The sequence below is a fragment of the Cygnus atratus genome, chromosome 10 (assembly GCF_013377495.2).
Source record: "Cygnus atratus isolate AKBS03 ecotype Queensland, Australia chromosome 10, CAtr_DNAZoo_HiC_assembly, whole genome shotgun sequence".
In the NCBI taxonomy this organism is placed as follows: Eukaryota; Metazoa; Chordata; class Aves; order Anseriformes; family Anatidae; genus Cygnus; species Cygnus atratus.
Genome location: NC_066371.1, coordinates 20,564,973 through 20,590,084, shown reverse-complemented (window position 1 = coordinate 20,590,084; position 25,112 = coordinate 20,564,973). Strand labels below are relative to the sequence as shown.

General features: G+C 41.0%; 1 protein-coding gene across 1 annotated transcript in view; it reads left to right on the top strand.

Annotated features, from left to right (window-relative positions):
• Positions 1-5,456: 5,456 nt before the first annotated feature.
• Positions 5,457-25,112, top strand: part of DCP1A (decapping mRNA 1A) — a 41,120-nt gene continuing 21,464 nt past the window's right edge. Inside the window, exons 1-4 of the mRNA XM_035558348.2 lie at positions 5,457-5,654; positions 6,530-6,570; positions 8,420-8,547; positions 17,591-17,657. Of these exons, the coding sequence (XP_035414241.1) occupies positions 5,517-5,654; positions 6,530-6,570; positions 8,420-8,547; positions 17,591-17,657 (374 nt within the window). The 5' untranslated portion in view covers positions 5,457-5,516. The remainder of the gene's footprint in view (positions 5,655-6,529; positions 6,571-8,419; positions 8,548-17,590; positions 17,658-25,112) is intronic.

Below are 25,112 nucleotides of genomic sequence, written 5' to 3'. Positions count from 1 at the left end.
CACAATCCCCTGTGAAACGGCAAACCAGGTTAGAAAGATAGAGGAGATTGGATTACCTGTCTGCGCCAGATCATTGTTTCTAGGAGATAATCCATAAATGATTAATCCTTCTAATGTTCTTGAGCAATGTAAGGAGGGCTGCCTGTGACCTATTTCAACCTCTTACACTGTTGTTGTGGGAACAGCTTTTCTGTATAAATAGAATTGAGTATTTTCATTCTCTTAGTTTTACTGAATTGTAATTGTAATTTATTCCCCTCTCTCTGCTTCATGGTTTTTTAGCATCTGTGATAAGGACGATAACTGTTGGTGACAATCACGTCCAAAATGGTAGTGAACTCATAGGTGACTGAACATTTTTTATATCATTTTACTTGTACTTTATTAAATTATATTATTTCAGTAATTCACAGTTGTTTTTTATGCTTCCTGCTTCAGATTTGCTAGACCATTTTGCCAATTGCACAAGGAGAAGAAAAAAAAAAGGAAGAAGAAAAAAAAAAGGAAGAAAATATCATCCATTTCCGTTACAGAATCATGACTGCTACTGTTACATGACAAAATGAGACCAAGGTAATTTATAGTTAAAATCAGATTTCAGTACTGCAAGATCTGGGAAACTCAGATACCCTACAAAATTGTTATATATTATCCCTGTTTTAGGTACAGCACAGAAATAGTAAAAATCCCATACCTACATCTGAGTAAGTCTGGAGTCCAAGCACTGTTTTCCTCTACCTTGTCACTTTGAAATGACAATCCAGAAACAGGAGTAGATTTACACATCAAGCAATCGCACAGATTTTAACTGTTTAGATTATCACTATGCTTTGTCCATCCACACTGCATTTGCAGATGTAGTCACACAGTCAAAAAAAACCCTGTTGAGAAAACCTAGGCCAGAAACTGTCACTTTTGGTGTGGAGAATTGTAGAAACATAAAGTTGGCTTATTTCATAAATCTGACGTAAGCAATTGACATGGCAGAAGGGAAGGGATACAAACCTCCTGAGAAAGGCAGGACAGAAATGATATGATAGCACAATTGAATAATTAACTTAATTATAAGGCTCTGTACAGATGTAAGAACTGAGTATGTAAGAATCAACCCTGGCAGATACTATATCATCTGATCTTAAAACACAACAGTGAAGAAAACACTTTAACAACCTTCAATAACATGTTATATTGCTTAACGATTCCCACTGATTGGAATTGTTAGGGACCCAGCCTAACAACTTCTGTGGCACATTAACCAGATTTCATTCTGTCCTTTTGCCAGTAGGTGTGGAGAAATGACTTCTTTAACAAGTTTAGTTTTGTAACCAAGGGAAGAAAGCTAAAAGGAAATGGATCTGGTGACCAAGGGATACTGCAGAATTAGCAGAAAGAAAAATGCTGCTACCCTATAACGCTGTAATGTGTAACCATTTAGAAAACCTTCCTCTAAAGGTGGGAATAGATTTTTCATAGCTAAAAATAAATATCTATGACCATGAATTTTCAATAAGGTACCTATGGATGCAACATTAGTGCAGAAAGAACATACTGCAAATTGGAAGACTTATGAAAGGCTTGTAATTCGCTCAGCACTGCAGAATGATTGCCAGGAAAGAAAACTTTTCTTTATGTACATAAAAACTGCATAAACTGCTCGTGAGTACCATAAAAGCCCGTTTCTGTGCTAATCCTCAGAAAGTACAATTTTTACAGATCTCATTTACAAAGAGAGAGGTTTTTATCTCCAACTGTAGCCATGTTCGGTTATCCTTTATCAGCCTGGAGAATCATCCCATGAAGAATTATTTGTACAGTAAAGTATAGTAATGAGACTGAATACCAGGAACTGTCAGCCTCACTAATGGCAAAGATCAAGTGTGCCTTCACAGTAGGGCGAATAATGCAACTGAAGTAAACACTGTAATAAATAATAAGCAAATAAAAATGTCCAAGTAACGCTTCTTGTGAAATAAAATGATTTTTCAAACAAAATGGCAGACCTATCAAAATTCTAGCATCCTCCCCCCTTGTTTTAACCACTTTAACACCTAGAAACTGACATCTCTCACAAACACACACACAAAAAAAAAAAAACCCACACACAAAATAAGGCTTGCAGGCTTGTCTAGGGAATTAAACTGCAAAATGAAAGTCTGGTAAGTTATTGATTAAGGAAGTCATCATCAGGGCAATTTACCCTAGCTAGAACTAAGCCCAGATAAATGAATTCTGTTGAATAACAGCCATTATCACTGAAATTTAAGGCATAAATACCAATGCAATTACTAACAAATAAAACAAGAATTACCTGCTATTGAAATTCAAGGAAATCAGTAAGCAAACCAATAAAAAGTCTGCTATTTGCAAAATATCTCATGATACCAGAAACTTCTGACAATTGCTTCAAGTGGAAAACAGTGAGGATGACAGAACACTAGCTCTGTGAGTCACTCAGGTTTTCTGGAAGCCACTGGACCCTAATTCAACTTTTAGCAGTAACGGCAAATGCAGTGACTGGGAATGCTGACTACATTTCTCCATCATCGTAACATCAGCAATATATTCTTTCCTGATGATATCCAGCTAACAGGGGATAAACAAAGGTATTGCAGACTGAAGAACATTTTTTCTGTATGAAGTTTGAAAGGAGCCCAAATAAGCTTTGAAAATACGTAAGTAATTTGCTGTGTGAAAAACAAGGGCCAGATAAAAGAGTTAGTACAACTGCAAACAGCAGAGCAGACATCAGTGGAAAGACCCGACCATGCTGTCACAAGCATCTGAAGGGGTAAAAGAGGGTCTTTATTATTTCACCTATCTTAACACATATCAAGTAGATAACAGTACAGAGGGTAATAAATCATCATATTATGTCCTACAAAACCTCAGCTGAATAACTGAAATACAGAACATAATGTTCTCTTCACTTGTTGAAACACAAATGGAATCTGTCCCACTCACAGAGCAAACATCAAAAGGGCATTATGTACAGCATCACACTTCTGTCTGGTACAGTGCAAGAACCAGAAATAGAGAACAATGGATGAACTTTTCCCCAGCAGTAGCTGCTGCATAGCTTTAGAGGAGGACAAAGAAATTTGCAATATACAATAATCAAGGAATAAGCCTGATTGGATACAACTAACATTTCAGTTTACAGAGGTCACAGCTTGAGTCTAAGTATACTGTGTGTTTCAGTGTACTTCAAGGTTGATGAAGCAGATGGCAGGTCATATGACTCATTTCTGATATAAAATATATTATTCCAAGGCAACAACAGTGAAGAAGGTCAGAGAGAATAAATTCACTAAAATGAAGAACAGGAATTAGCAGATAAAGGAGGTAAGCAACCCATAACTGGAAAACACAGCTTCTTCTTTTTTTTTTTTAATCAATGCTCCTCATGTTTCACTTTTAATTCAAGATGCAGCCAAGGAGTTTTCACACTTGAGAAGATCTGGCACAGCAGAAAGCTGCCCTTTGTCAGGAAGTTTTTTACTTTAAAAAATACCTTTGCTTATAGTAGTCTTGAAGAAAGGAACAGCTTGGTGCAGGTGTTTTAGATGCCATTTAAAACCAACTGTTTAAAAAGTTTTTGTCATTTTGTTAGCTTCATTTGAGCCCTTAGAATGTCTTTTAAAAGATCACTTTTAAACATGAACTTCTTCATACTGTTGTTACCTAATTTAGAGTGTTACTGAATAGTAACTAGCTATTTTATAGCAAAGTATTTTTCACATCATATTAAGTGTCATTCTTTGCCCTTTATGGAAATGGGTTTTCACACTTTACCAACAGAACCAATAAAACCCCAAATTTTGTCGATTAGATTGGACCCCCCTTGTGACAAAACAGGAAGGACTCAAGGGATGGAAGATTTATGGAGCTCTCTATGACATTGTCTATGCTTTTTATGATTTTTTGACAGGTAGTTAGGTTTTGGGATTCAGGAATGAGTTACATTATGAAGGTACATGGGAATTTTGTGTACAGATTACCTTTTTTATGTATATGAAATGTCTTTTTACTTTATGCTAGAGCTGTTTGACATCGAAACAGGTAAATTAACGTTCACTTCAAAAAGCTTTACTTTTAAATAAATAAATAAATTGGTATCTTACTGGAACTTGGCCTTTCTGCTGCTTGTCAGGAACACTTTATGGAGCCACACAACTGCTGGATCCTTGCTTATGCTTTTGCATGAAACGTCTGCCTTTTGGGGGGAGGATTAAACTGTAAAGCTAATTGTATTAAAATCAGAAGTATGTCCACCTGCAATGGAGAACAACATGATCTGTGGTAATACAAAGCATAAAGGAAATTCCTTACATTCTCAGAAGGGTCATAAGCTCGCCACAAACATAGTTTGATTTAAGTTTGCTAGCCTTAAGTTTTTGTTTGTTTGTTTTTGTTTGTTTGTTTGTTTGTTTTTCCTGGCAGATTTCACAAACTTTTACAAATATGATGTTATTTTGGAATTCCTTCATGTCTTGTTCATATGTATGTTGTACTTTCTTTTTCCTAAAATCCATACCTTAGAAAAACAAAGTATTTAATTCCAAAATTCTTCTGAAGTATTGAAAATTCCATATCCCACTGCAGAGTGTGAACCAGATACCAGGTAATGACGAACATGTGAGTATCTGCAGGGGGTGGGTAGAACCACAGAGGCAGAGTCTGAGGCACTACACACCGCACCGCGTAGTTGCAGCCCTGACTGCACCGTCTGCTCTGTCAGCAGCATAGGAGACAGACACGCCGCAGGCACATCTCCCACCTCTGAGGCAGGGGGAACCCAGGGGAACAAGCAACATTGGCCCCAAAATCCCGGGAGGTGACTCCTCTGTCCTGGGACCCAGCTCACAGCATGTCACAGACCAGCCTGCGGCAAACTCTGAAGCCTTTGTACTACTCGTGTCAGGAAATAAATTATGGCAAAAACATAATTACTTCTTACAATGTAAGCAATACACAGATCTTTAGCTTGATCTGGCCCTGAGAAACAAAGAAGCTATTTCTCTTCATGACATGCCCAGATGCAGAGAGACAATTCGGAACGAAACTGAAAATGTTGGATAACAGAAACGTCCACTGTGTTTGGACAGACTCATGGGAAGATGGGAAGATACCCACCAAATTCAGGTGACAGCTGAATCTGAATTTTCAATCTTGAAAAGCAATACTTCAAGATCTTCATTTATTTTTACACAGGCTGTGCCCTTTCGCCTCACAGCAGTAGGATCAGCGTTGTCTCATGGTCAGCACTGCCTTTACCCTTCCACCACTGGCCATTTCACCAAGTGACCAGGACAATCTGAGGGCAGCAGTCCCTCAATGCAGTCAAGGGGACATTTATTTCTTTTTTTTTTTCCTTTTTTCTTTTTTTTAAGTAAGGTAGGGCGGCGGGGTGCGCCGTGAGGCGGGGCGGAACGGCAGGCGCGGGGCTCAGCGTTCCGGCGGGCGGCGGGGACAGGCGCGCCGTGACACTGCGCGGCCGCTTCGCGCCGGGCCCCAAGATGGAGGCGGCGGCGGGTCGGGCGGGGCAGGAGATCAGCCTGGCGGCCCTGCAGCGCCACGACCCCTACATCACCAGCATCGCCGACGTGACCGGCCAGGTAGCGCTCTACAGCTTCAGTCCCAAGGCCAACGAATGGGTAAGTGACGGGCAGCGGGGCCGGGGCTGTCCCCTCGCCCCCGGCCGGGCCCTCGTTGTCGTATCGGTGCTGTGGGGCTGGAGGGTTCTTGGGCACCTGGTGGCTGCTCCAGCTCTGACTTTTTTAAGTGTAATTTGTTGTTCGTAGCCCTAATTCGGGAGCAGTGGGGTTTGGGGAGTAATACTCGTCGCTGCGTTAAAATATAGCTTTCACCTCAGCTGGTTGTTCGCAGTGGTTTGCGTATGGCTGCCTGTCCTACAGTAAAAAGGCGTCTCTGAAGGTGCAGTTTAAGGAAAAAGCCTGATTTAGGTTTAGAGCTGTCCTGTGCCTCCTTCGGGCTGTTGCTGCCTGCTGTAGTTTGGTCACAGAACCGCGAGATGTGAGCGTGTGGAAGTTCAGTGCTGTGGGCAGCGCTGGAGCTGTGCTGGAGACCCACAAGCATATGGTGAGGGCTGCTTGGAAAATTAAAGTACGAAACAGAGTTGGGGCACGTAGTTAGGTTGTTTTGTTGTTTTGTGTGCTGGCGCTCTACATGTTTTAAGTAACAACTGTGAAAAACTATTTGTAGGTAATAAAGTGTAGTCCTTATTTAAAATAGGAGTTGTGAGAAAGGTGTGCAGCTCTGGCTGGTGAAGCTGAGCATGAGGCCGTTGTGGGATACGTTATATCACAGCAGTAAGTTAACAGCACGAAGGAAATCTTCTGGAAGTGGGTTTAATTTCTGAACTTCCCTAAGAAAAAATAAGTAGTACCATAAAATAACAGATCACAATATCCTTAAAAAAAAATGAAAGTAGTCTTTTAATTAGAATGTTTTATAAAAGCTATCTCTGTGAGCAAGTATATTTTTTAAACACATCTGCTCTCTTTTGTAGGAGAAAACTGATATAGAAGGTACCTTATTTGTGTACAAAAGGTAAGGGTTATTTTTGTGTTTTCTTTTTTGCTACAAAGAAAACAAAGGAGGTGGCTACATGTGCAGCTCCATACTGGATTTATTGCATACAGTTCATAATTGCTTATTTGTCCAGCTGTTAACATACGTGTGCTTACTTTGGGAAGAATAAACTCTGCGCATGAGTGAATAACCCTATTGAAAACACACAGAAATACTGCTGAAAAATCTTAGGGCCTGATAAATGCTACGTGTGTATCTACACAAAAACCTAGTTTATTAGTCTTATTTTGTTGATAACAATAACATTTGTTAATGTATTGGGGTCAATAAATGCATAGCCACCCCATGTCTCCTAAAATACATAAAGTTGATCATGAAAACAATATGCATTTCAAATCAAATTAAATAATGTTCTTAACTTTACTTCTGTCATATCCTGTCTAGTTCTAAAAATGGGTGATGTCACTTGGGGGCTACTTGATTTCCTCGTTAAAATAATGAAAGGAATTCCCAGTTATGTGGAATGGGGAAAAGGGACTGATATTCTTGATGGAAGCAGCAAAACCAGTCATGGATTTAAGTTTTAAGTTGCCAGCATATCAGAAATTTAACAGTGAAATAACACTCTGTTTAATGTAAGGAGTGTGAATAATGCAGACTTAATCAACCCATCCTGAAACAGGCTGTCAGGGACTGGGTTATTCCAACTGTTGTATTTTGGCACTGTAAAGGAATACAAGTCACCTTTTGCTGTTAACTTTGCTTGAGCTCCAAGTTTGGAAATACAGTGTAAGAAAACCAACCAAACTAAAACAAACTAAACAAAAAGTTTCTGATTATTTCACAAAAGGTCTGTTAAGAGCACTAAACGAGTAACCTGTGACAGTAAGGACTGTTTGCCACCTCCGTAGAAACTCTTGGCAGGTTTGGTGCTGGACATTGTTTAAAGGTGTCCATGTTGCTATAAAAATGTTAACGCTTACTAGCTAATTATATCAGTTTCTTTACCCTAGTGCCTTTGCTTAGCTAGTTATTTTTCTGAGATAATGAATGATCTAAAACAAGCCTCCTCTTCCCCCAAAGGCCTTCATCATGCTGCTTTGTTGATTATATGAGTGCTTACAGGCACAGCTCAGTATGCTGACATGACATTCATGCAGCAAGAGAAAATAGACCTGAAACAAAACCGTCTTGTATTTCCAGTGTGTGCTTGCTTGCTTGCTGCTTCCTTTTTCCACATGGTGTCTACCAAAAATGTGGATATTAAAAATTCTTTCACTAAGCAGTACAATTGTAAATATTTTAATAACTACTTTGAAGACACTGGGTAAAATCTTTATTTTCAGAGTATCCCTTTAGGAAGAAATTACTGCTTCTGGTTACCCTCTAAGTGAATTTCCTGTTACTTAAGCCATCTTTTTTTTTATTGTCACACCTGTTTGCAGTAAGGTCAGTGTTGCTGAATAGTATGGTTTGATGTTTTTTCTCCTCTAACTAAAGATTCTAAAAAGCTTCAAAGCTGTCTTATTTGAAGTATTAAATACACTTGAAAATTAATCCTGGGCCTGCCCTAGGTTTTTTGAATAGTTTTGTGGGGGTTTTTTTTGAGGCATATGTTTGATTCAGCAGTTCAGAACTGTAACGCTAATCCTAACCGTAGTTGAGGTAAGCATGATTTTCAATTGAAATGAGTTGGTTCGCCAAGAAATGGCGTAGAAGAACACCTGTTAGATGTTCAGGACTGCTAAAGCTTTAGTTCATAAAGTAATGGAGATTTGAGGATTAATACATAACTGTGTTTCAGAAAATTGTTTGTATATGTTGATCAAGGTATTAATCCATGCTTTTATTTTAATTAAAACAATAGGTCGGCTTCTCCTTATCATGGTTTTACAATAGTGAATCGACTGAACATGCACAACCTGGTTGAACCAGTAAATAAAGACTTGGAGTTTCAGCTCCATGAGCCTTTTCTTCTTTACAGAAATGCTAGCTGTGAGTATAACATCCTTTAATCCATATAACCCTCAGATTCTGTTTTATAACCCAGACTGCTTCCAGTTACCATGCTGTGTTTCAGTGTAATGCAGTGGGCTGGGTTCCAGTGCTTTGTTTGATGTTTCTGTCTACAATACTAGATATGCTTAAGTAGCTGAGAATGTTTTACGATGATCACCTGCTTTCAGTAAAAACAGGATAGACAAAGTTCGATAATGTTACATGCTTTTTAACTAATGAGCTTACAGGTTTAACATAAACATGCACAGGGCTATAGCGTTATTAAAGATAAGTGAAGATGTGTAACTATTGAGAATATTTAACACTGAGAGAAGTTCTGAGGGCTTCAAAAGTCAAATTGTGAAACTTTCTTCAATTTTTTTTCTTTCGCAAGAGGAAAATTAAATATTAATCAGTAGCTGCCTGGGTTGTGAAAATTGCACAGCTCTCGGTGATGGTTTCTTTCTCCAGAACAGGATTTGGAATCTGGAGACAAATGTGTCTGCTAAATTTCTTTGAATCTAGACTCCAGCAAGTCTTGAGTGCTGTGAGATGAGTGGTAAAATAGTAGCCCTATCTTTGTGGTGCAGTTTATCTCTAATACCAATTTGGGGTCGTCAGTTGAGTTAGGGTTCCAGTTTGGCACACAGTAAAAATCTTATTACTGCAAAGAGTTCAAACTATAACTTAGGTAGCTCTTAGAGGGTACAAGGGATTATATGTGTATATGAAACTATTGTGAGGTTAAGGAGGTGATATAAAAGGTGTCCCACAGAGCAGAGTGTCCTCGTGATATAAAACTATCACTTTATATCCTCTTATTTAGGCTACGTCCTTGAAATTAGTTTGCTATCTAGTGACAGATTCTTACGGAATTACTTAGAGAACCCATGTACTGTCTGGAAAAAGTACTTCCTCGACACAATCTCTTCTTCTTATCATCTAATGTCTCCTTGAATTACAGATAGGAACACTGTTTTGGCTGTGCTTCAGTGTACCTAAAAGACCAATCAGATTTTAATCCCATCCTGTTTTTTGCCCCTTGGAAAGCCTTCAGGGTCTGTGGGGCGTAGGATAGTTTCCATTAAGTTGACAGAGAACACATTAAGGTGGGAGGTTTCTGTTTTTAATGGGCTTAGCAATCCTCCTTCTGTAAGCCTCAGAGAGGGGAAGAAGTCAAAATTTGTCAGTGAATTGACAAGTCTAGGAGATCAGGGAAGGAAATGATTCACAAGAAGTTGTGAGGGGTGTGTGTGGAAATGCTGCACTGAGTTGGGTCTTTAAGCAGGTCACTTGGTTTGGAAGGAAGAGGAGCTGTAGGGGATGGTTGTAGGTACAGGGTGGCTGTTGAGGTGTCAGCAGAGGAAATGATTGCAAATGTGAGGCTGGTGATATAAGGGAAACAGGAAGCTGGTGATTCATTTGTTGCTTGGAGCTTCTGATGGTATCAGGAGCTACTGTGGAATTACCATATTGTATGCTAGTGGGAGTGACAGAGGATCACTTAATGGAAGCAGTCAGAGAAGGTAGGCTGGCTGTGAGTTCATTAGAAACCCCTAAAGCTAATTATGTGCTTTTCTTTCATTGACGAAAGCCCTCATTTTCCTATGGGACACAACTGTGTAAAATCTGTGGGAGGCTCCTGGCAGTTAGGACAGAGATGACAGGAAAGTACGAGGAAGGAAGAAATTTAGACAGAAGTGTGCAAGGAGAATATGATAGACTTGATACTGGAAATAATTGCATTTTGAAGAGTACCTTTATTGCCCGTATCTTTGTCAGTGTCACTGTCATTCTGACCAAAAGGCATTGGTTGGAAACTATCCTGTATTTCATCACTCCATTCTGTCTCCTAGAAAGAGCGTAGGTGTGTCCAGAACCAGTCTGCACTGAATGCAAATTGGAGACGTGAAGTGTAGTTAGTGTGCTGTTAGTTATTGCCCTGAGTGCTACAAATAGGCAGCAGATCACTTTGTGCACTCTGTTAGTGTTTGCTTTGTTCAAGAACAAACTTAGCAGTATGGAAAATTCCATGTAAGCTTCTTAGTCCTTATCATTTTAGCATGTTAACTCCATTATATTCTGCTTTTAGTTGTTGGGTTTGGGATTTTCTTACCTGCCTGCAGTTTCCCCAGTTGCCTGATCTCCATCCATTGAATTAGTTAGGAAAAAAATGTGTATATATACAACTAAAAAGTTTTTGAATCCATTTGCCTCTATCTGCATACTGTTCCAGAAACCTAAATAAGCAAAGCCACTTCCAGGACTGATCCGTATTTACAGACAGACTTCAACATGTGTATGTTCTAGTTGTACAGGTAGGTGAGGCAATTCTTGTCGGAGTTCTCTTCATGCAGAAAAGTGTCCACTTCTGCTCAGCTGCCTGCTGGCATGAAAAACCGTTGCATTTTTGAGACCAATTCAAATAGGAGCTCTAAGGCCATAGATAATATAATGCGCATCCCTAAGGGATTTGTGGTGTGTATCTCTAAGGACTTAACGTGAAGTTCTTCTGAGATCTTGTAATGACAGAAAGAGGATGGACTGCTAGATTGGGCATGGAAAAATACCTTGTTAACAGGGTGTTGGCAACAGTCCTGTTTCTCTTGCACTGTTTTCTGCATCCTGTTTGAGGAAAATCTACTGCGGTCGTTCAAAATTAAGTTGTCCTGCTCAAATGGCTGAATTATTGAACTGACTATTCTGGTTCCTTAGCTTTCCAAAACTCCTGTTTGTTAATACTGCTGCTAGTCTCTGCCAAACAGCAGTGTGCCTGTATATTTAGGTTGTAACAAGATCAATGACAAATGGTGCTTGATGCTCCTCCAGGGCACGGTAGAAATAGAAGATGATATCAGCTAAATTATGGAGCCTCTCTTGAATACGTGGAGGCACGTCGACAATATTTATAAGTGATTACAATATTTATATCACTGTTTTATAAACTTTGTATTTTCACTTTGCTCTGGGATTCTGCCTTACAAAGATAATAAGGGCAAAGTCTGTCATGTGCACCAGTTCAGACCTCTGACATTTTTCTTAAATGGCATGAGAACTGTTCTGATGCTATCAAGTGACATACTCCGGTCTGTGCAGAGTCACTAACAAGTTATATGAGAAATTTTGCAAGCCATATATAAACATTTCTGTTTGGCTGGAGGCTGTAAGAAGAATTTGCCTGTCATGCTAGATAATCATGTTCTCGATGGGTTTACCATTCTTTTGTAGTTCGATTTGTGCAAATACATTTTTCTATACAATGGAATTTATAGTTTGCTGCATAATTTAACTTAATTATTGTTAAAGGATCTCAAGCTTATAGCTAATGTAATTGCACAAAGGTTTTTTCATGCTCTTAGAATAACTGAGGGAATTGCTATATTATTCCCATGGGAAAGGAGGCCTCACTTCTCTTTGGCTGTTCTGTATTTTTTTTCTGTTTTTTGCAGGATGGGGTAAGAAAGTGTCTTTCATGGTTGTACTACTAGCACAACAGATCAAGTGATAAAATATCTTTTGTACACCTACCTTCTCTTGTGTTCACTGAGTGATATGAAAAACATTTGGGTCAAAGTATTAGTTGCTATTTTGGTTAGATCTAAGACATGCAGAGGCATTTTTTCAGAAAATAATACCTTTTTAATACTTTTGCAGGTAACTGAAATACTTCCCAACTTGTTTTTTTCTCAAAATAATTCTGACGATATCATAGGATTAAAACCCCAAAACAATATTAAAATCTAAAAATTCGAGGCAAGATATGTTTACTTTAATATTTGTATATAATGCTGTTTGAAAACTTAGACAACTTATTCAGGAGTATCAGATCCTAAAGCAAAAATGACAGAATGCGGCGACTAAGAAGCTGTTAAACATTGTATCAGTTACAGCGGTGAAATAAAAAAAATATTCTACTTTTCAACGTTAGATGGAAGTACTAGCTTTCTTTAATTCTAAATAAGAATGAATCAAGAAATGCAATCAATCACTTTCTTGTTTGGTAACGTAACAGATTTTGCGTTTAGAATTCTTCTCAAAAGTTAGACCTTTTAGATTATGCTTCATACTTACTGTGGTATTTATTATTGCTTCATCGGGAGTGTGTGTTGCTGTGTACATGAGATCCTTGTCTAGCTTTCTGTCTGGAGACATGCACGTTCTTTAGAGTGTTCAGAGTATTTGTTCCTGAAGCACTGAATCCCACTGATGTATCTCCATCAACTTCCCTCTTGTTTGTATTTTGAGAAAAAGTATGTTAAAATCTGTTTTAAAAAATGGATGTGGCTCTGTCTGTAACAATAACAATAGCCTAGTCTAAAAGTTCTGTACTTTCTTTCAGTCTGTAATGTGAGAAATTGGAGCGTGATGGCTCCTGTGCAGCAGTATTTTTTTTTTTACAAGTAGATACTTTGCTAAATAATAAAGGAAAATTAGTAACAATTTTAGACAATGACCATCTTACCCCTAAAGGTCTGCAAGAAGTATTCTTCTAAGTCCTTCTCATTTATAACTTTCCCTCTGTATCGGTGGTGTTGGTCTTGATTAAAAGGCTTTTTAATCCAAGCTAGTTCCTTTGGAAGGTCAGGCAGATTTATTTCCGTGGTTCTGAAAAGGCAGATGCCAAGTGTAAAACTTAACAAATAAAATAAATGGTCATTGTTTGGTGTGTTTATTCCCCTTTCTTCTTACTCCTTATCCAAAGGTAAGAGTTAGTGAAACAAAAGTAATGGATTGGGGGATGTTTATACTTTTAAATGTAAAAGTTGGGTACAAAGTGCTGTCATCCTGCGTTATCATTAATGATAAACACTCATATTCAGAACAGCAAACCAAAAGTGAGTTGCTTGATTTCAAATGGCTTTTAAAATTCTTTGCAGGAGCTTCTGATTGCTTTCGAATCAGGGAATCTTTACAGTTAAGGAAAGTATCTCATCATATTCTCCCCCTCTCCCCCCGCCCAACTGACGAGGCAGTGAACATAACACATCTCTGCAGCTGGCGCAGCTGAAGGGCTCTCCAGCAAGCGCATTAACCCAGTGTTTTAGTCCGAGATAAGGAAGGAGCCTGTTCTTGATACCTTTACAGCAAAAGCAGCAATGCGAGCTAGGGGGAGGGGAAGAACCATTGAAAGCTGCTAAGCAGTGCTAAAAATATTTTGTTTGACCTGAAAAATGGCGTTTGAACTAGAAGGGGTTTTCTGCTCTAATTCAGTGTTGCGTAGTAGTAATCCCTCTCGTTCTGTGCGGTGCTTTGTCAGATGGGAGTTTGTTCCAGTGTTCCTGATCCTGGACGTGGCTGCCGTTTGCCACCTGCTGAATTACTCCAGTGCAACTGCTGGTGGGATTGTGCTGTGAATACTATTTGTGAAGTAGCCTTTGATATTCAAAGCAATAAGAAGGGGAGGGATGTTTTAAAATGATTTGTAATGATTTATAAATCTATGTGACAGTCTAATATTTAAATTGAAAAAAAATAAGAGTTGTGAATGAGGAAGAGATTAGAGCACAGTGGCTGGGGGGCCATGGCATTTCAGCTAATCTTACTACTGAAAGAAATATGAGCATTGAGAGAGATCACTTTATACACCTGCCTTCTATTTGAGGTGTAAAATGATGTATATATCAGCTTTTTGTTTTTAATGGGAGTGAGATTGGGTTATCTTCCATGATTTCTTTTTAGGGTGGTTTCAAAATATGAACCCATTTTTTGCAGAAGGAGTTGGAAGGGATATTGTCCCCCACTTTCAGTTGTTGTAGGATAACATCCGAATTGAAACTGTAATTTTTTTTCTCTTCCCAGCAGCTCTCCCAGCTAGTTATGATCCATTTTACAATTTACCATTGTTTTGGATGAGGTAAAGCTGTATCTGCACAAATGACTAACCTGGTTAAAGCAAGAGAGTGGTAGTTTGCAATCTCTCAAACTGGCACTGCTGACGAATCCCGTATACTTTCCTTTTGGCATAGTATTACATGAACATTTTAACCATTTTGCCTTACTGTGCAGCCCTCAGCTTCTTGTTTCTGTCTTTTCTCTGGTACCAGATGGCATGTTTGTCAAGCTGATCTGCAAACAATATCGGGGAACTGGTCTGGATTAAAGTTTACCCGGCTGACATAAGGGAGAGGGTGGATTGGGGTAAACTGAGTCACGGCAAAGTTGTGAGAATGTAAGGGTGGCGACACTGTTTATTTTCCCTAACTTGAAATGAAACCTGAAGTGCAACTGCAGCCGTGGCATGAAGCCTTACTTTAAGTTGCCAGAGTGTGGCCTCTGTCCTGCTGTGGCACTCAACTGTCTCCGCTCCAAATTCACCTCCAGTAGCTGGGCAGTGCTGGAGCGGTGATCTGACTGCTCTTTGTAGCAGTGGAAGCACAACGGAGAAGGAGCCAGGATGAGAAGTTGGCATTACACATTTAGATTAATACTTATGAGTCACTGCTTTTAATCAAAGTGATGTAATTAACTTGCCCAGGTACCTAATGTCCAAGAAGAATTTAGATTAAGATAACTGACTTATTTTAATTTTATCAGGTCTGGTTTGGCTGTGATTAAGGATTACTCATGACTTCATTTGTGTCAGTGTAATGTGAATGCCACCGAAGTATTATTATGACTACACTCTCTCTGCTTGATTACTGAAGATGCTGCCCAGCGTTTGGTGTAGAAAAGCTAGAGTAAAAGTGTTAAAGTAGTTGGAAAAATTAGTCAGTTTAGGCTGAAACTATTAGAGAGCTGCAGTAGAAAGATGTGCCATTAGGCATACGAACATTCAGCTGATGTTTCTGCTGGGTGTAGTAAGATCACGGATAGCAAAAGAATTGGGAAGTACCAACTCCTAATGCAAGGATGTTCATAGCTGAAGTTGTATACACATTAAATACATCAAATGTAGTAAGGCAGTTGTGGCAGAAAGTTTGGAGATACCTGGAGCAAGGGAGCTGAACTGATGGTACCGATGAGTCCTCTTCTGAAAAGAGGGAGGTAAGCATTCCAGTCTGTCAGACCATATCTAACTTAATGCCCAAGTTTGCTTGTTCATAATCTGCTTTAGAACCTTGTGATACTGCTAATGTTTTGTGGTGAATCCCTGTGATTGTTTGCCAGTAGTACAAAGTGAGGAAAAAAATGATGCTCTGTAGGCAGAGCTGAGATTTCAACCGGCTTCAGGTCTTGTGTAGGCCTGTGTCTGGCAGAACAGTGTGTGACTCTTATCAGTTATCCCATTAAGATATCATTATAGGTTCCTTATCTTTGTTTCTTCAGCAAGTATGCTTTTGAAGAAGCTTTCTTCTTTTAGTAGTTCGTCTGATACAGGAGTCAGGGAAGGGAAGGAGCTTTTCTTTAGCGTTAAAATATTCTACATGACTAAAGAAACAGCTCACACTGAAATGCTGTTGAGTCTCAATGCAGTAAACAGTCCAGTTGTATGAGGTGACAAATTTTCATAAATATTTCATAAATGTTGGCAATGTGCTCGTCAGTTGGCTTATGTGTTTTGCAAGGAGAAAATAGCTTAAATTGTGCTATATTTATTTTTTTATGGCTAGAAAATCTTTATTGGCTATTACTTCATCTGGAACTTGCAAAGAAAGTTAAATGACTATAGTTACTTAAGGAAAAAGAAAAAAACATAAGAAGATGAAGCAAAGTACAACTTCAGTTTGTCTTAAGATCTTGTTATAGAAGCGAGGTGTGGGCATGACTTCTTTGGTCCAACACAGCAAGCCTAGGATAACTGGAAGTTCTAGAAAATTATGTTTGGTAAATAATCACAGTCTTTGCTGTGGCTTAAATAACCTTGAGTAGGCCTTGGTTGAGACTTTGAGGTTTTTTTGGGTGTGTTTTTTGTCTTTTAAAACAAAAAAAAAATTGAAATTAAGTGTATATCCAGCTAGGAAAGGTAGTGTGTTCATTTTTAACTTGTTCCTTCCCTTTTCTGTAAGGATTTCAACTTAATGAAAACAATGGCATGAACTGTGCTATAAAGCTGAATTTTAAAGGGCTAAAAATATCTGTTCAGAAATGAAAATATTCCAGTGGTAACATGTGTCAAGTGCCTAATTGCCTTTGAGGTACTTGCACGCTCTGCATTGGTAAATTTCATAGTTGAACCAGAATTTAAAATAACCTGCTGTGTGAATTGGATCGAATACAGTTGTGAGAATAGTTTGCAGATCTGCTGTGTTGGCACAACTGAGGGGACAATGAGGAGATGAGGATGTATTTGGGTGAAAATGGCATCTTTAAAGTGGGGCTGCTGATGAAGAAATAGTATGTAGCACTGCTGACCACGTTTCTTGCTCTGCCATGTCTTTCACTGAGTGATCAGGCTCTAATTTGGCCAAGTTTCAGTGGAATTGTACTTGCCCTGAAAACCAGAGTTGTGCTGGATGTCTTGCTGAGCTGGAAGCCTTTTGCCCTTGCTGGTTTGTCATTGCTGCCTTCAAAGAGCAGGGTTCAGTATGAATCTGGGTTTAAGCTGCTCCATGAATGTGACAGGACAGCTGGAGCGTTGTTATCACTCCCTTCCTGTACAACTGCTCCTCATGAAAAGAATTAGGAGAGGGAACCTTTAGAGAGAGCCTGTGACTGAATTGTCATACTGCAACTCGAACTTGAACGCTATTGTTGAACTTCAAAACCTGGCAGTGTTGAAAACGAGTGTTCAAAAACTATGTGGATATTCTTCAGCCTAGTTTAATGGTAAGATCTGCCATTCGAAATAGAAGGTTGCAACCGCAGTGAGAAACCATCTGGCATGTAAAACTTCATTTGCTTGCCTCTTCTACCTGTGAACAAGCATCAGCATTTTGTAGTCCATCCGTTTAATTTGTTTTACATTGTATTTGTGTTTACCCACATGCTATTTGTAATTACTTTATAAATGGTACTTGGTCATGCAGAGAATATTTGAGTGGAAATTGATGTTAATTCATACATTACTGGGCTAATGGGCTGTTGTTTTTTGCTTCCTTTCTACTGATTTATTTTTATTCTTTCAACCCTTGTCTCACACTTGCCTTTTTTTCTTTTTAAGTGTCAATTTACAGTATCTGGTTTTACGACAAGAATGACTGTCATCGAATAGCAAAACTCATGGCTAAGTAAGTACTCCTGTCTTGTTATCTGTAATTCTTTTACATAATACAGGCAAAAAAAAAAAATGAACCTATTACACGTGTGTTTTTTTCCCTCCTTAAATCAAGAGATACAAAGCTCTTGCTGCTGTTGGGGTCTGTTAATAATCAAAACTATAGCACTAAGGCTTTTTTAAGTAGTAAAGAATTCAGTTGAAGTATTAGTTGGCCTTCTCTGAAGAGTGCAAACATAAGTCCTGTTTATTATCTTACATTTGTATTTAGTATTGAGATGCTTAATGGAGAGTAATACCCTGGCAAAAGATTATCTGAGGCAGAAAGTGTAGGCAAATAAGTAAGGGCTGTGTTTTTTGTGGTTGGTTTGGTGGTGGGTCGTTTCCTGTTTGAAAAGCTTGATTATTATTCCTGACTGAAGTCAAAAAATTGAAGGAAAGTGGGAGAAGTACATAGTTCTTCATTCTGCAAGATTCTGTGTTAGGAGTGTAGACTGAACTACAAAATAAAAGGAACTTGTTGCTAAACTTCTAGATTGTTATTCAACTTTTATTAATGCTTTTCTTCTTTCTCAGGAGATAAATTAGTTTATAAAGTTGCCATGTCACTTGCTCTTATTTTACGGTTCCTGAGGCTCTTAGAAGTGTGGAGACCATGCAGCGGGAGAATTTTGGAAATGATGTCTGTTTAAAGAAACCTTCAAGTTGTGTTTGCAGACACATGGTATTGTTAGTTTGTTAAAATACTATCTGTGTAGCAGTACGGTTAGCCTATCTGTGCTGTACGTGGTTGCACTGGCATGGCTTCAGTAGTTTGGGTGAACAGAAGAGGTCAAGGAAAGCTGACGCTGGTTGATTTGGCCAAGTGGCATGAGGTGCTTAAAATGTAGCGAGTGTAGGGTAGAGAGTGTGTTCTTGTCTCTGTTCCTTCAGGTGAGGTGTGTTGCTGATTAAGCCTTGCTTATAGAAGAGGATGAGAATTCATTTAAGTGAATCTTCAGTGTCCTTTGTGAAAGGAAAGAGTTTAAAGTGTGTGACAGTGTGTTCATATGTTAGCAAAAAATGCAAAATTGCGAAACGCAGATGTATTCCACAGGGTATTTTCTCTTCCTGTGTTCTCTGCTTTGTTTTTCTGCACCATCACTATTTATTTTCCTGCACCTTCTTCCCTGTTGTGTACTCTAATCAGCATGTCATGTCTTGCAAGTCATGACATTTCAAAGACAGGCAGAACTTAATAATATGTAAAGTAGACATAGGGTGAACATCGTTTTAAACCAAATTGCTAATTTAGGTGTTGGCGTGACTGTGGATTAAGCGTATCTTGGAAACAGGAATTAGAGTTAACACATCAAGCAGATTTTGGGAATGTGTCTTGACCATAGTCACTTCTTCAGTCTTAGGCAAGTGAAACTACAGAAATCAAACATGTAGATAGAAAAAGTAATTGATTGGGTATTGACAAAATACAGACAGTTAAGTTTTTCTGATCTGTCCTAGGACCTCACTTCAGTATGGTTTTTAGTTGTTGCTGCTATTAACGTGGTCAAAAAGGATGTGGTATTTACTAGCCTACATATTGCTGGTAGTAAGTCTTTGATTACCTGAGAGTATATTTCATAAAGCCTTTCCTCATTACTAGTATGTAGAATGTCTAAATACTCTTGGCTCTCTTTTTCTTAATGGTTGTGTATAGATGTAGGGGTGACAAAAGAATTTGCAGAAGCCATTACTATACTTAAAAGCATTTTGTGCAAGTATATCGTCTTACATATTTTTTTAAAGTCCTGTAGAATGAAAGCACACTTTGTTTGGTACCATGTGTCTTAGAGCTTCTGAGAATCTAAAGATGGAAAGAAAAAAAAATGGAACAAAGGTATTGTAGTTGCACATTGCTGTAGAAGGGGAAAGTTGCACTTCTGAGGCTGGTGTTACAAACTTGATGAAAAGTGGATTGAAACTATTTTGTTGACATGAGTTTCTCCAAACGTCAAGCTTCCTCTCCCTGCAAATGGGTAGAAGGCAGTGAGAAGAAAAGTAAAAGTGCTGATGCTTACGTGTCCTTCCTTTTCAAGAAGGAGGCTGAAACTGCAGGGATTGTTTCAGCCTGGGATGAAAAATGTATTTCAAAAAACTAAAATATGCCCTTTTGAAGGGATGCACGACACGGACTCCTGATGGCTCTTGAACAGGAGACATTTATTGCCCTTTTTCACTACTACATATACTTTCCCCGTAGCCCCACGCGCTGTCCACGTGCCCGAATCTGTCATACAATTGGTTAGAGACCCTCAGACATGCGCCTCGAGCCAGCCAGCAATTGGCCACTGCCCAAAGCTCATCTTTAGCACTGTAGCCAATTTACTTTATCTCGACCTTGCTCAAGTTTTTGGTTCTACTGCTGTTTTCCTCAGTATCTCTAACTCAGGGACGTGCGAAACAGCACAAAGCTCCCTGCGAATTCCTTTCCCACAATTCCCCCTTTTTTATTTTCAATCAACCAAACGCTTTCTATAGATTTTTCTATCAATCACCGCAGACACTGCAATAAGCAAGGTACAATAAGCAACAGGGTGAAAATCGCAAGCAGAATTATGATTGTAAAGTAGTGTGCCTACTAGAATCTACATCAGTCAACAAGCCACTAAGCGCTAGGAATGCAGCTTCACAGCGATGGTGCTTCTCACTCGCACAGCACAATCATGCAGAGAGGCCTCTTGCACTTCTCATTCATACCACAAGAAAATATCACTTAAAATAATTTGTCCGTGGCTTCAGGAGGTCCTTGTCTACTCCCATAGTGAGCAGCTGAGAGTGGAGACCCCTCCGAGGAAAATGCTCAGGGTGCACCTAGGGGCATCCGTTCCACAGTCGATCCCACTGCCGAGCAGAGCGGCTCCTGGCGCAAGGAAGGATGCTATTATAGTTTTGTATAATTACATCAAAGAGATGCATTGCAATAAGGAGCAAGTGTGGCGTTGACCATTTGTTTCATGATTTGTTTTTTTGCCTGAGCAATTTAACCTTACACGTGCTGTTGCTGTTTCACATCCCAGAATGTCTAATTCCTGTGGCTCTAGGGGCGCTTGCAGCAAGTAGACAGTGCAGTCTTTGTTATCTGCCGGGTTCCCCACCAGACATGTCGTGAATGGATCGTTAGCACTAGCATGGGACACGCACATCGCTTCTTGTCCTGTCATGTGGGCGAGGGTGACCCAGATGTTGTGGCGTGGTTGGATGGAGATCCAGGGCTGGCAATAACCGATGACAGCGGCGATTGTGAGGAGGAGACCAACCATGGCCTTACCCCCCTTGCTGGTACCCATCTTGGTCCATGACCTGTGGAGACGCAAGCATACCCTCGACCCCAAGTTATTAGAGGCTGGGGTCTCACCCAAAGACCTGTATTTAATTTTTTTACTATTACTAAGGCCTGCTCTGACTGTGGCACCCGTGACAGCGCGGAATTCATATTTTTGTAATGTTTTACTATGGGCGGTACCTCTTTGTGAGGAAAGGGTAATGATAGATGAGTCATTACGTGAAGTGCCTTTCCCAACCTGTTCTGTGGTGTTTCCTGGGTGTCTCCCCCTTTTTGTTTATTTGGCAGTGTTTTCAAGGTGCGATGTGTGCGCTCAACAATGGCTTGACCCGTGGGAGAATGAGGAATGCCTGTGATGTGTCGGATACCCCAAGTTTGAAAAAAGGTTTGAAGGGAGTGACTACCATAGGTGGGGCTACTGTCGGGTTTTATTTCTTTTGGGATGCCTAGCGCTACGAAAGCAACACGGAAGTGAGCCTGGACATGGCGACTAGTTTCACCCACCGCAACTGTCACCCAAATAGCATGAGAGAAAGTATCTACCGATACATGAACATATTTCAAGTGACCAAATTCTGGAATATGCGTTACATCGGTCTGCCATAACTGTAAGGACTGTAGACCTCTATGGTTTACAATTAAAGATGGGGTCGAAACATGTTGTTGACAGTCATGGCATGTTTGGACAATCAATCTGGCATCAGTGATCGATATAGTGAATTGTTTCGCCAAGACTTTGGCGGATTGATGGAAAAAGGCATGGGATAACCAAGCTTGCTCCAGCACCGTAGGCACCAGGGCAGTCAGGGTCATATTAGTTAGCTGGTCAGCGTGTGTGTTACCCTCTGCAAAAATACCAGGTAACATGGCGTGGCTCTGCTTATGAATAATACAATACAGGTGCACTTGCTGCTCTACCAAAAATAACAGCTCTTTAAATTTTAGAAACAAGTTTCCCTTTGGGATATGTCTCAAATGTGCCCTCTCAATGCACTGAGCAACACCTACAGCATATTGCGAGTCTGATGCAATATTCAAAGGTACTGTTTTTTTTTCCTTTTTCTCTTTTTTCCTTTTTTCTTTTTTTTTTTATTTTCTGGCTGCAATGTCCTCGATCACTGCATCGACTTGTCGCAAATCATGCAGTAATCTCCATTTCTCGCTCTTCTTCTTGATAACAAACACTGGTGAATTCCATAGGCTGTTTGTCAGAACAATATGTCCTTGTTGGAGTTGTTCTTGAACCAAGTTGTGCAGACTACTGCTCGGAAAAGAATCAATTGAGCAATTCTAGTTCCCTTTGGTATTGACAATGGTGGAGATGGTGTCCAAGCCATAGTTTGGATCTGTCCATTATAATCGGCATCAATTATCCCCGGCAAAACAAACAGTCCGGTCAAAGTTGTACTTGATCGTCCTAGCAGCAATACACTACAGTCATTCCCTATTGGTCCTTTGACATTAAATGGAATTTTATGAACGTGAGTACACCACAACGTGGCATCTGTTACTGTGGAGGCATCCACTCTAGCACTCCCTCTGGTTCTTGCTGAAAGGGTGTCCACGGTGGTAACTGTGGCAGTGGGGCTGCAGTGTGGAACCCTGCTCCACCGTGGTACTCCATGGGCTGCCCGGGGACAGCCTGCTTCACCACGGTCCTCACCACAGGCCGCAGGGGACTTCTGCTCAGGTGCCTGGAGCACCTCTCCCCCTCCTCCTTCACTGACCTTGGTGCCTGCAAGGCTGTTTCTCACTCCTCTCCCTCTCCCAGCTGCTGTGTGGCACAGTGGTGTTTTTTTTTGTTTTTTTTTTTCTTTTCTCTTCCTTACGTCTGCTCTCACAGAGGCTCAAACAACATCGCTTATTGGCTCGGCTCTGGTCAGCACCGGGGCCCTTACTTAACATGGGGCAGCTTTTAGATTCTTCTCACAGAAGCCACCCCTATGGCCCCCTGCTACCAATACCTTGCCACATAAACCCACTATGTTCCAGTATGCTCTTACTTTACAATTATCACAATCTTCACAAACTTCACTTAACATCAAAGAGAAAAAGAATTCCCCACACCAAAATAAACATAACATCATCACAACACTGACGAGGTGGACAACTGACACACAGACCACCCCTCGTCCCTTCACCACACTAATATGAAACATATTCCTCATAATTGCTGCTTTCTTAAATTCTTCACAACTCTTACATTCATCAAAAAAATCCAGTCCAGGTTTTGCCCGTTACTTCTCTCGACTATCATCCTATCTCAAATTCCTTGAGCCCCATGTTGGGCGAATAAAAACCATAAGAAGTTTTCACGGGTTTGGGGTAGGAGGTTTAAAGAAACCAATCTTCCAGCAGTATCGGACAATAAATGGCACAGAAACTATAGTAATGCTGAGTCGTACTGGAGCAAACAATTTGTGAATAGCATATGCCAACAGAAATGTGCTTGTACCAGCAGCCCTTTTAGATTGCAGCGATGATTCACTGAAACCAAGTTTGAAGAGAACTGCAGTCATATCCACACCACTTGACACAGCCAGGTAGAAGATTCCTAGAGATACTAATGAAATTCCAACATGGAATGAAACTCCTACAGCACCGTATTCTTTGAAAACTTTTTTCAGCTGCTGGGATTTATTGAGTTTGTGTTCACTGCTGAGATCTGTGGCTGCCTTTTCAGGGGATCCACCCACATCCTTGGCCGAGCTGCCGGCGGCGGCCCGCAGCGCCAGCAGAAGGGCCGGCGGGCTGAGGGGGGGGCCGACCCGGCGGGGGCGGGGGGGCGGCGGCGGCTCTTGCGGCCGTGCGGGCTGTCGCGGAGCGCGGGCGGTGCGCGGCTCTGCCCGGTCACGCAGGGCGGACAGAGCGCGGGGCCGCGGGCCCGGGCGCAGCAGCAGGCGGAACACGGCAGCGCCCGGTGCGGGCGGGCGGGCGCTCAAACCGGAGAAACGCAGCAGCCGGCGGCGGGGCGGGCGGGCGGCGGCGCTGGCGGCAATCGTACGGCACCAACAGTTGACCAGTCATACATAACATTTTCTAACAATGACTGAGTAAACGGTGCGTGTAACCCATATGTAGTCACAGTCTTTCTTAATTCTTTAATTAGGTCCCGGTGGAAGGCATTACATTCATTTGGACCGTTGGGTCGCACCTGTATCGGGAAAGCCGTTTCTACCGGGTCCTCGTCCTTTAGCGCTTCCCGGCGCACCAGCTCCCATCGTTCCCGCGGGTCGAAAGCTCGGGCCCGCAGGGAGGCGTTATCGGGGGCAGGCAAGGCGGGAGCCGAGGGGGTCAGCGGGGAGGGGCTCTGCGGCGGCAGTCCGTGGCCCTCTTCCTTGTCATCCCCCAGGTCTATCAAATTGCACTGCTCTGGTGACCTTGCAGGCTCTGATCTCAGTTCGGCTGCTTTTATTGCCTGGGCAGCGGCGTTCTGTACTTCTTTTTCTGCCTGCCACGATCTTAAAGTCTCTGTCACCAGCCGCCACGTAGTCATCACCTCAGCAGCATCACCTCAGTATCCCCACTGGACGCTGCTTCCCATATTTTTTTCCTCGCTTGGTCCCAAGTTTTTACATCAAATACTGTGGAAGTCATTGAGGGGAACCCTTGTTTTCACAAAAATGTCAATAGCTTTATCTCAAACGGATCAGATTTTTCTCCCCTGTCTATTAGGGGAGTTAGTAGTTTCACTGTAGCCTCTTCCTCTGCCGAAAGGCTAGCTCCTTGGTCAATGCCCAGCCGCTCACCTGTCCTTCGGGTGATGTCCCGGGGTTGAAGCTGCAGTCCAGCTGCGAGCTTGATTCGTTCAGCTGGGTTCCCTTCGGACGCTCGTGCAGCGCTGCTCCTCCCCTATCACATCGGGGTCACCATTTGAAGGGATGCATGACACAGGCTCCTGATGGCTCTTGAACAGGAGACGTTTATTGCCCTTTTTCACTACTACATATACTTTCCCCGTAGCTCCACACGCCTGAATCTGTCATACAATTGGTTAGAGACCCTCAGACATGCGCCTCGAGCCAGCCAGCAATTGGCCACTGCCCAAAGCTCATCTTTAGCACTGTAGCCAATTTACTTTATCTCGACCTTGCTCAAGTTTTTGGTTCTACTGCTGTTTTCCTCAGTATCTCTAACTCAGGAACA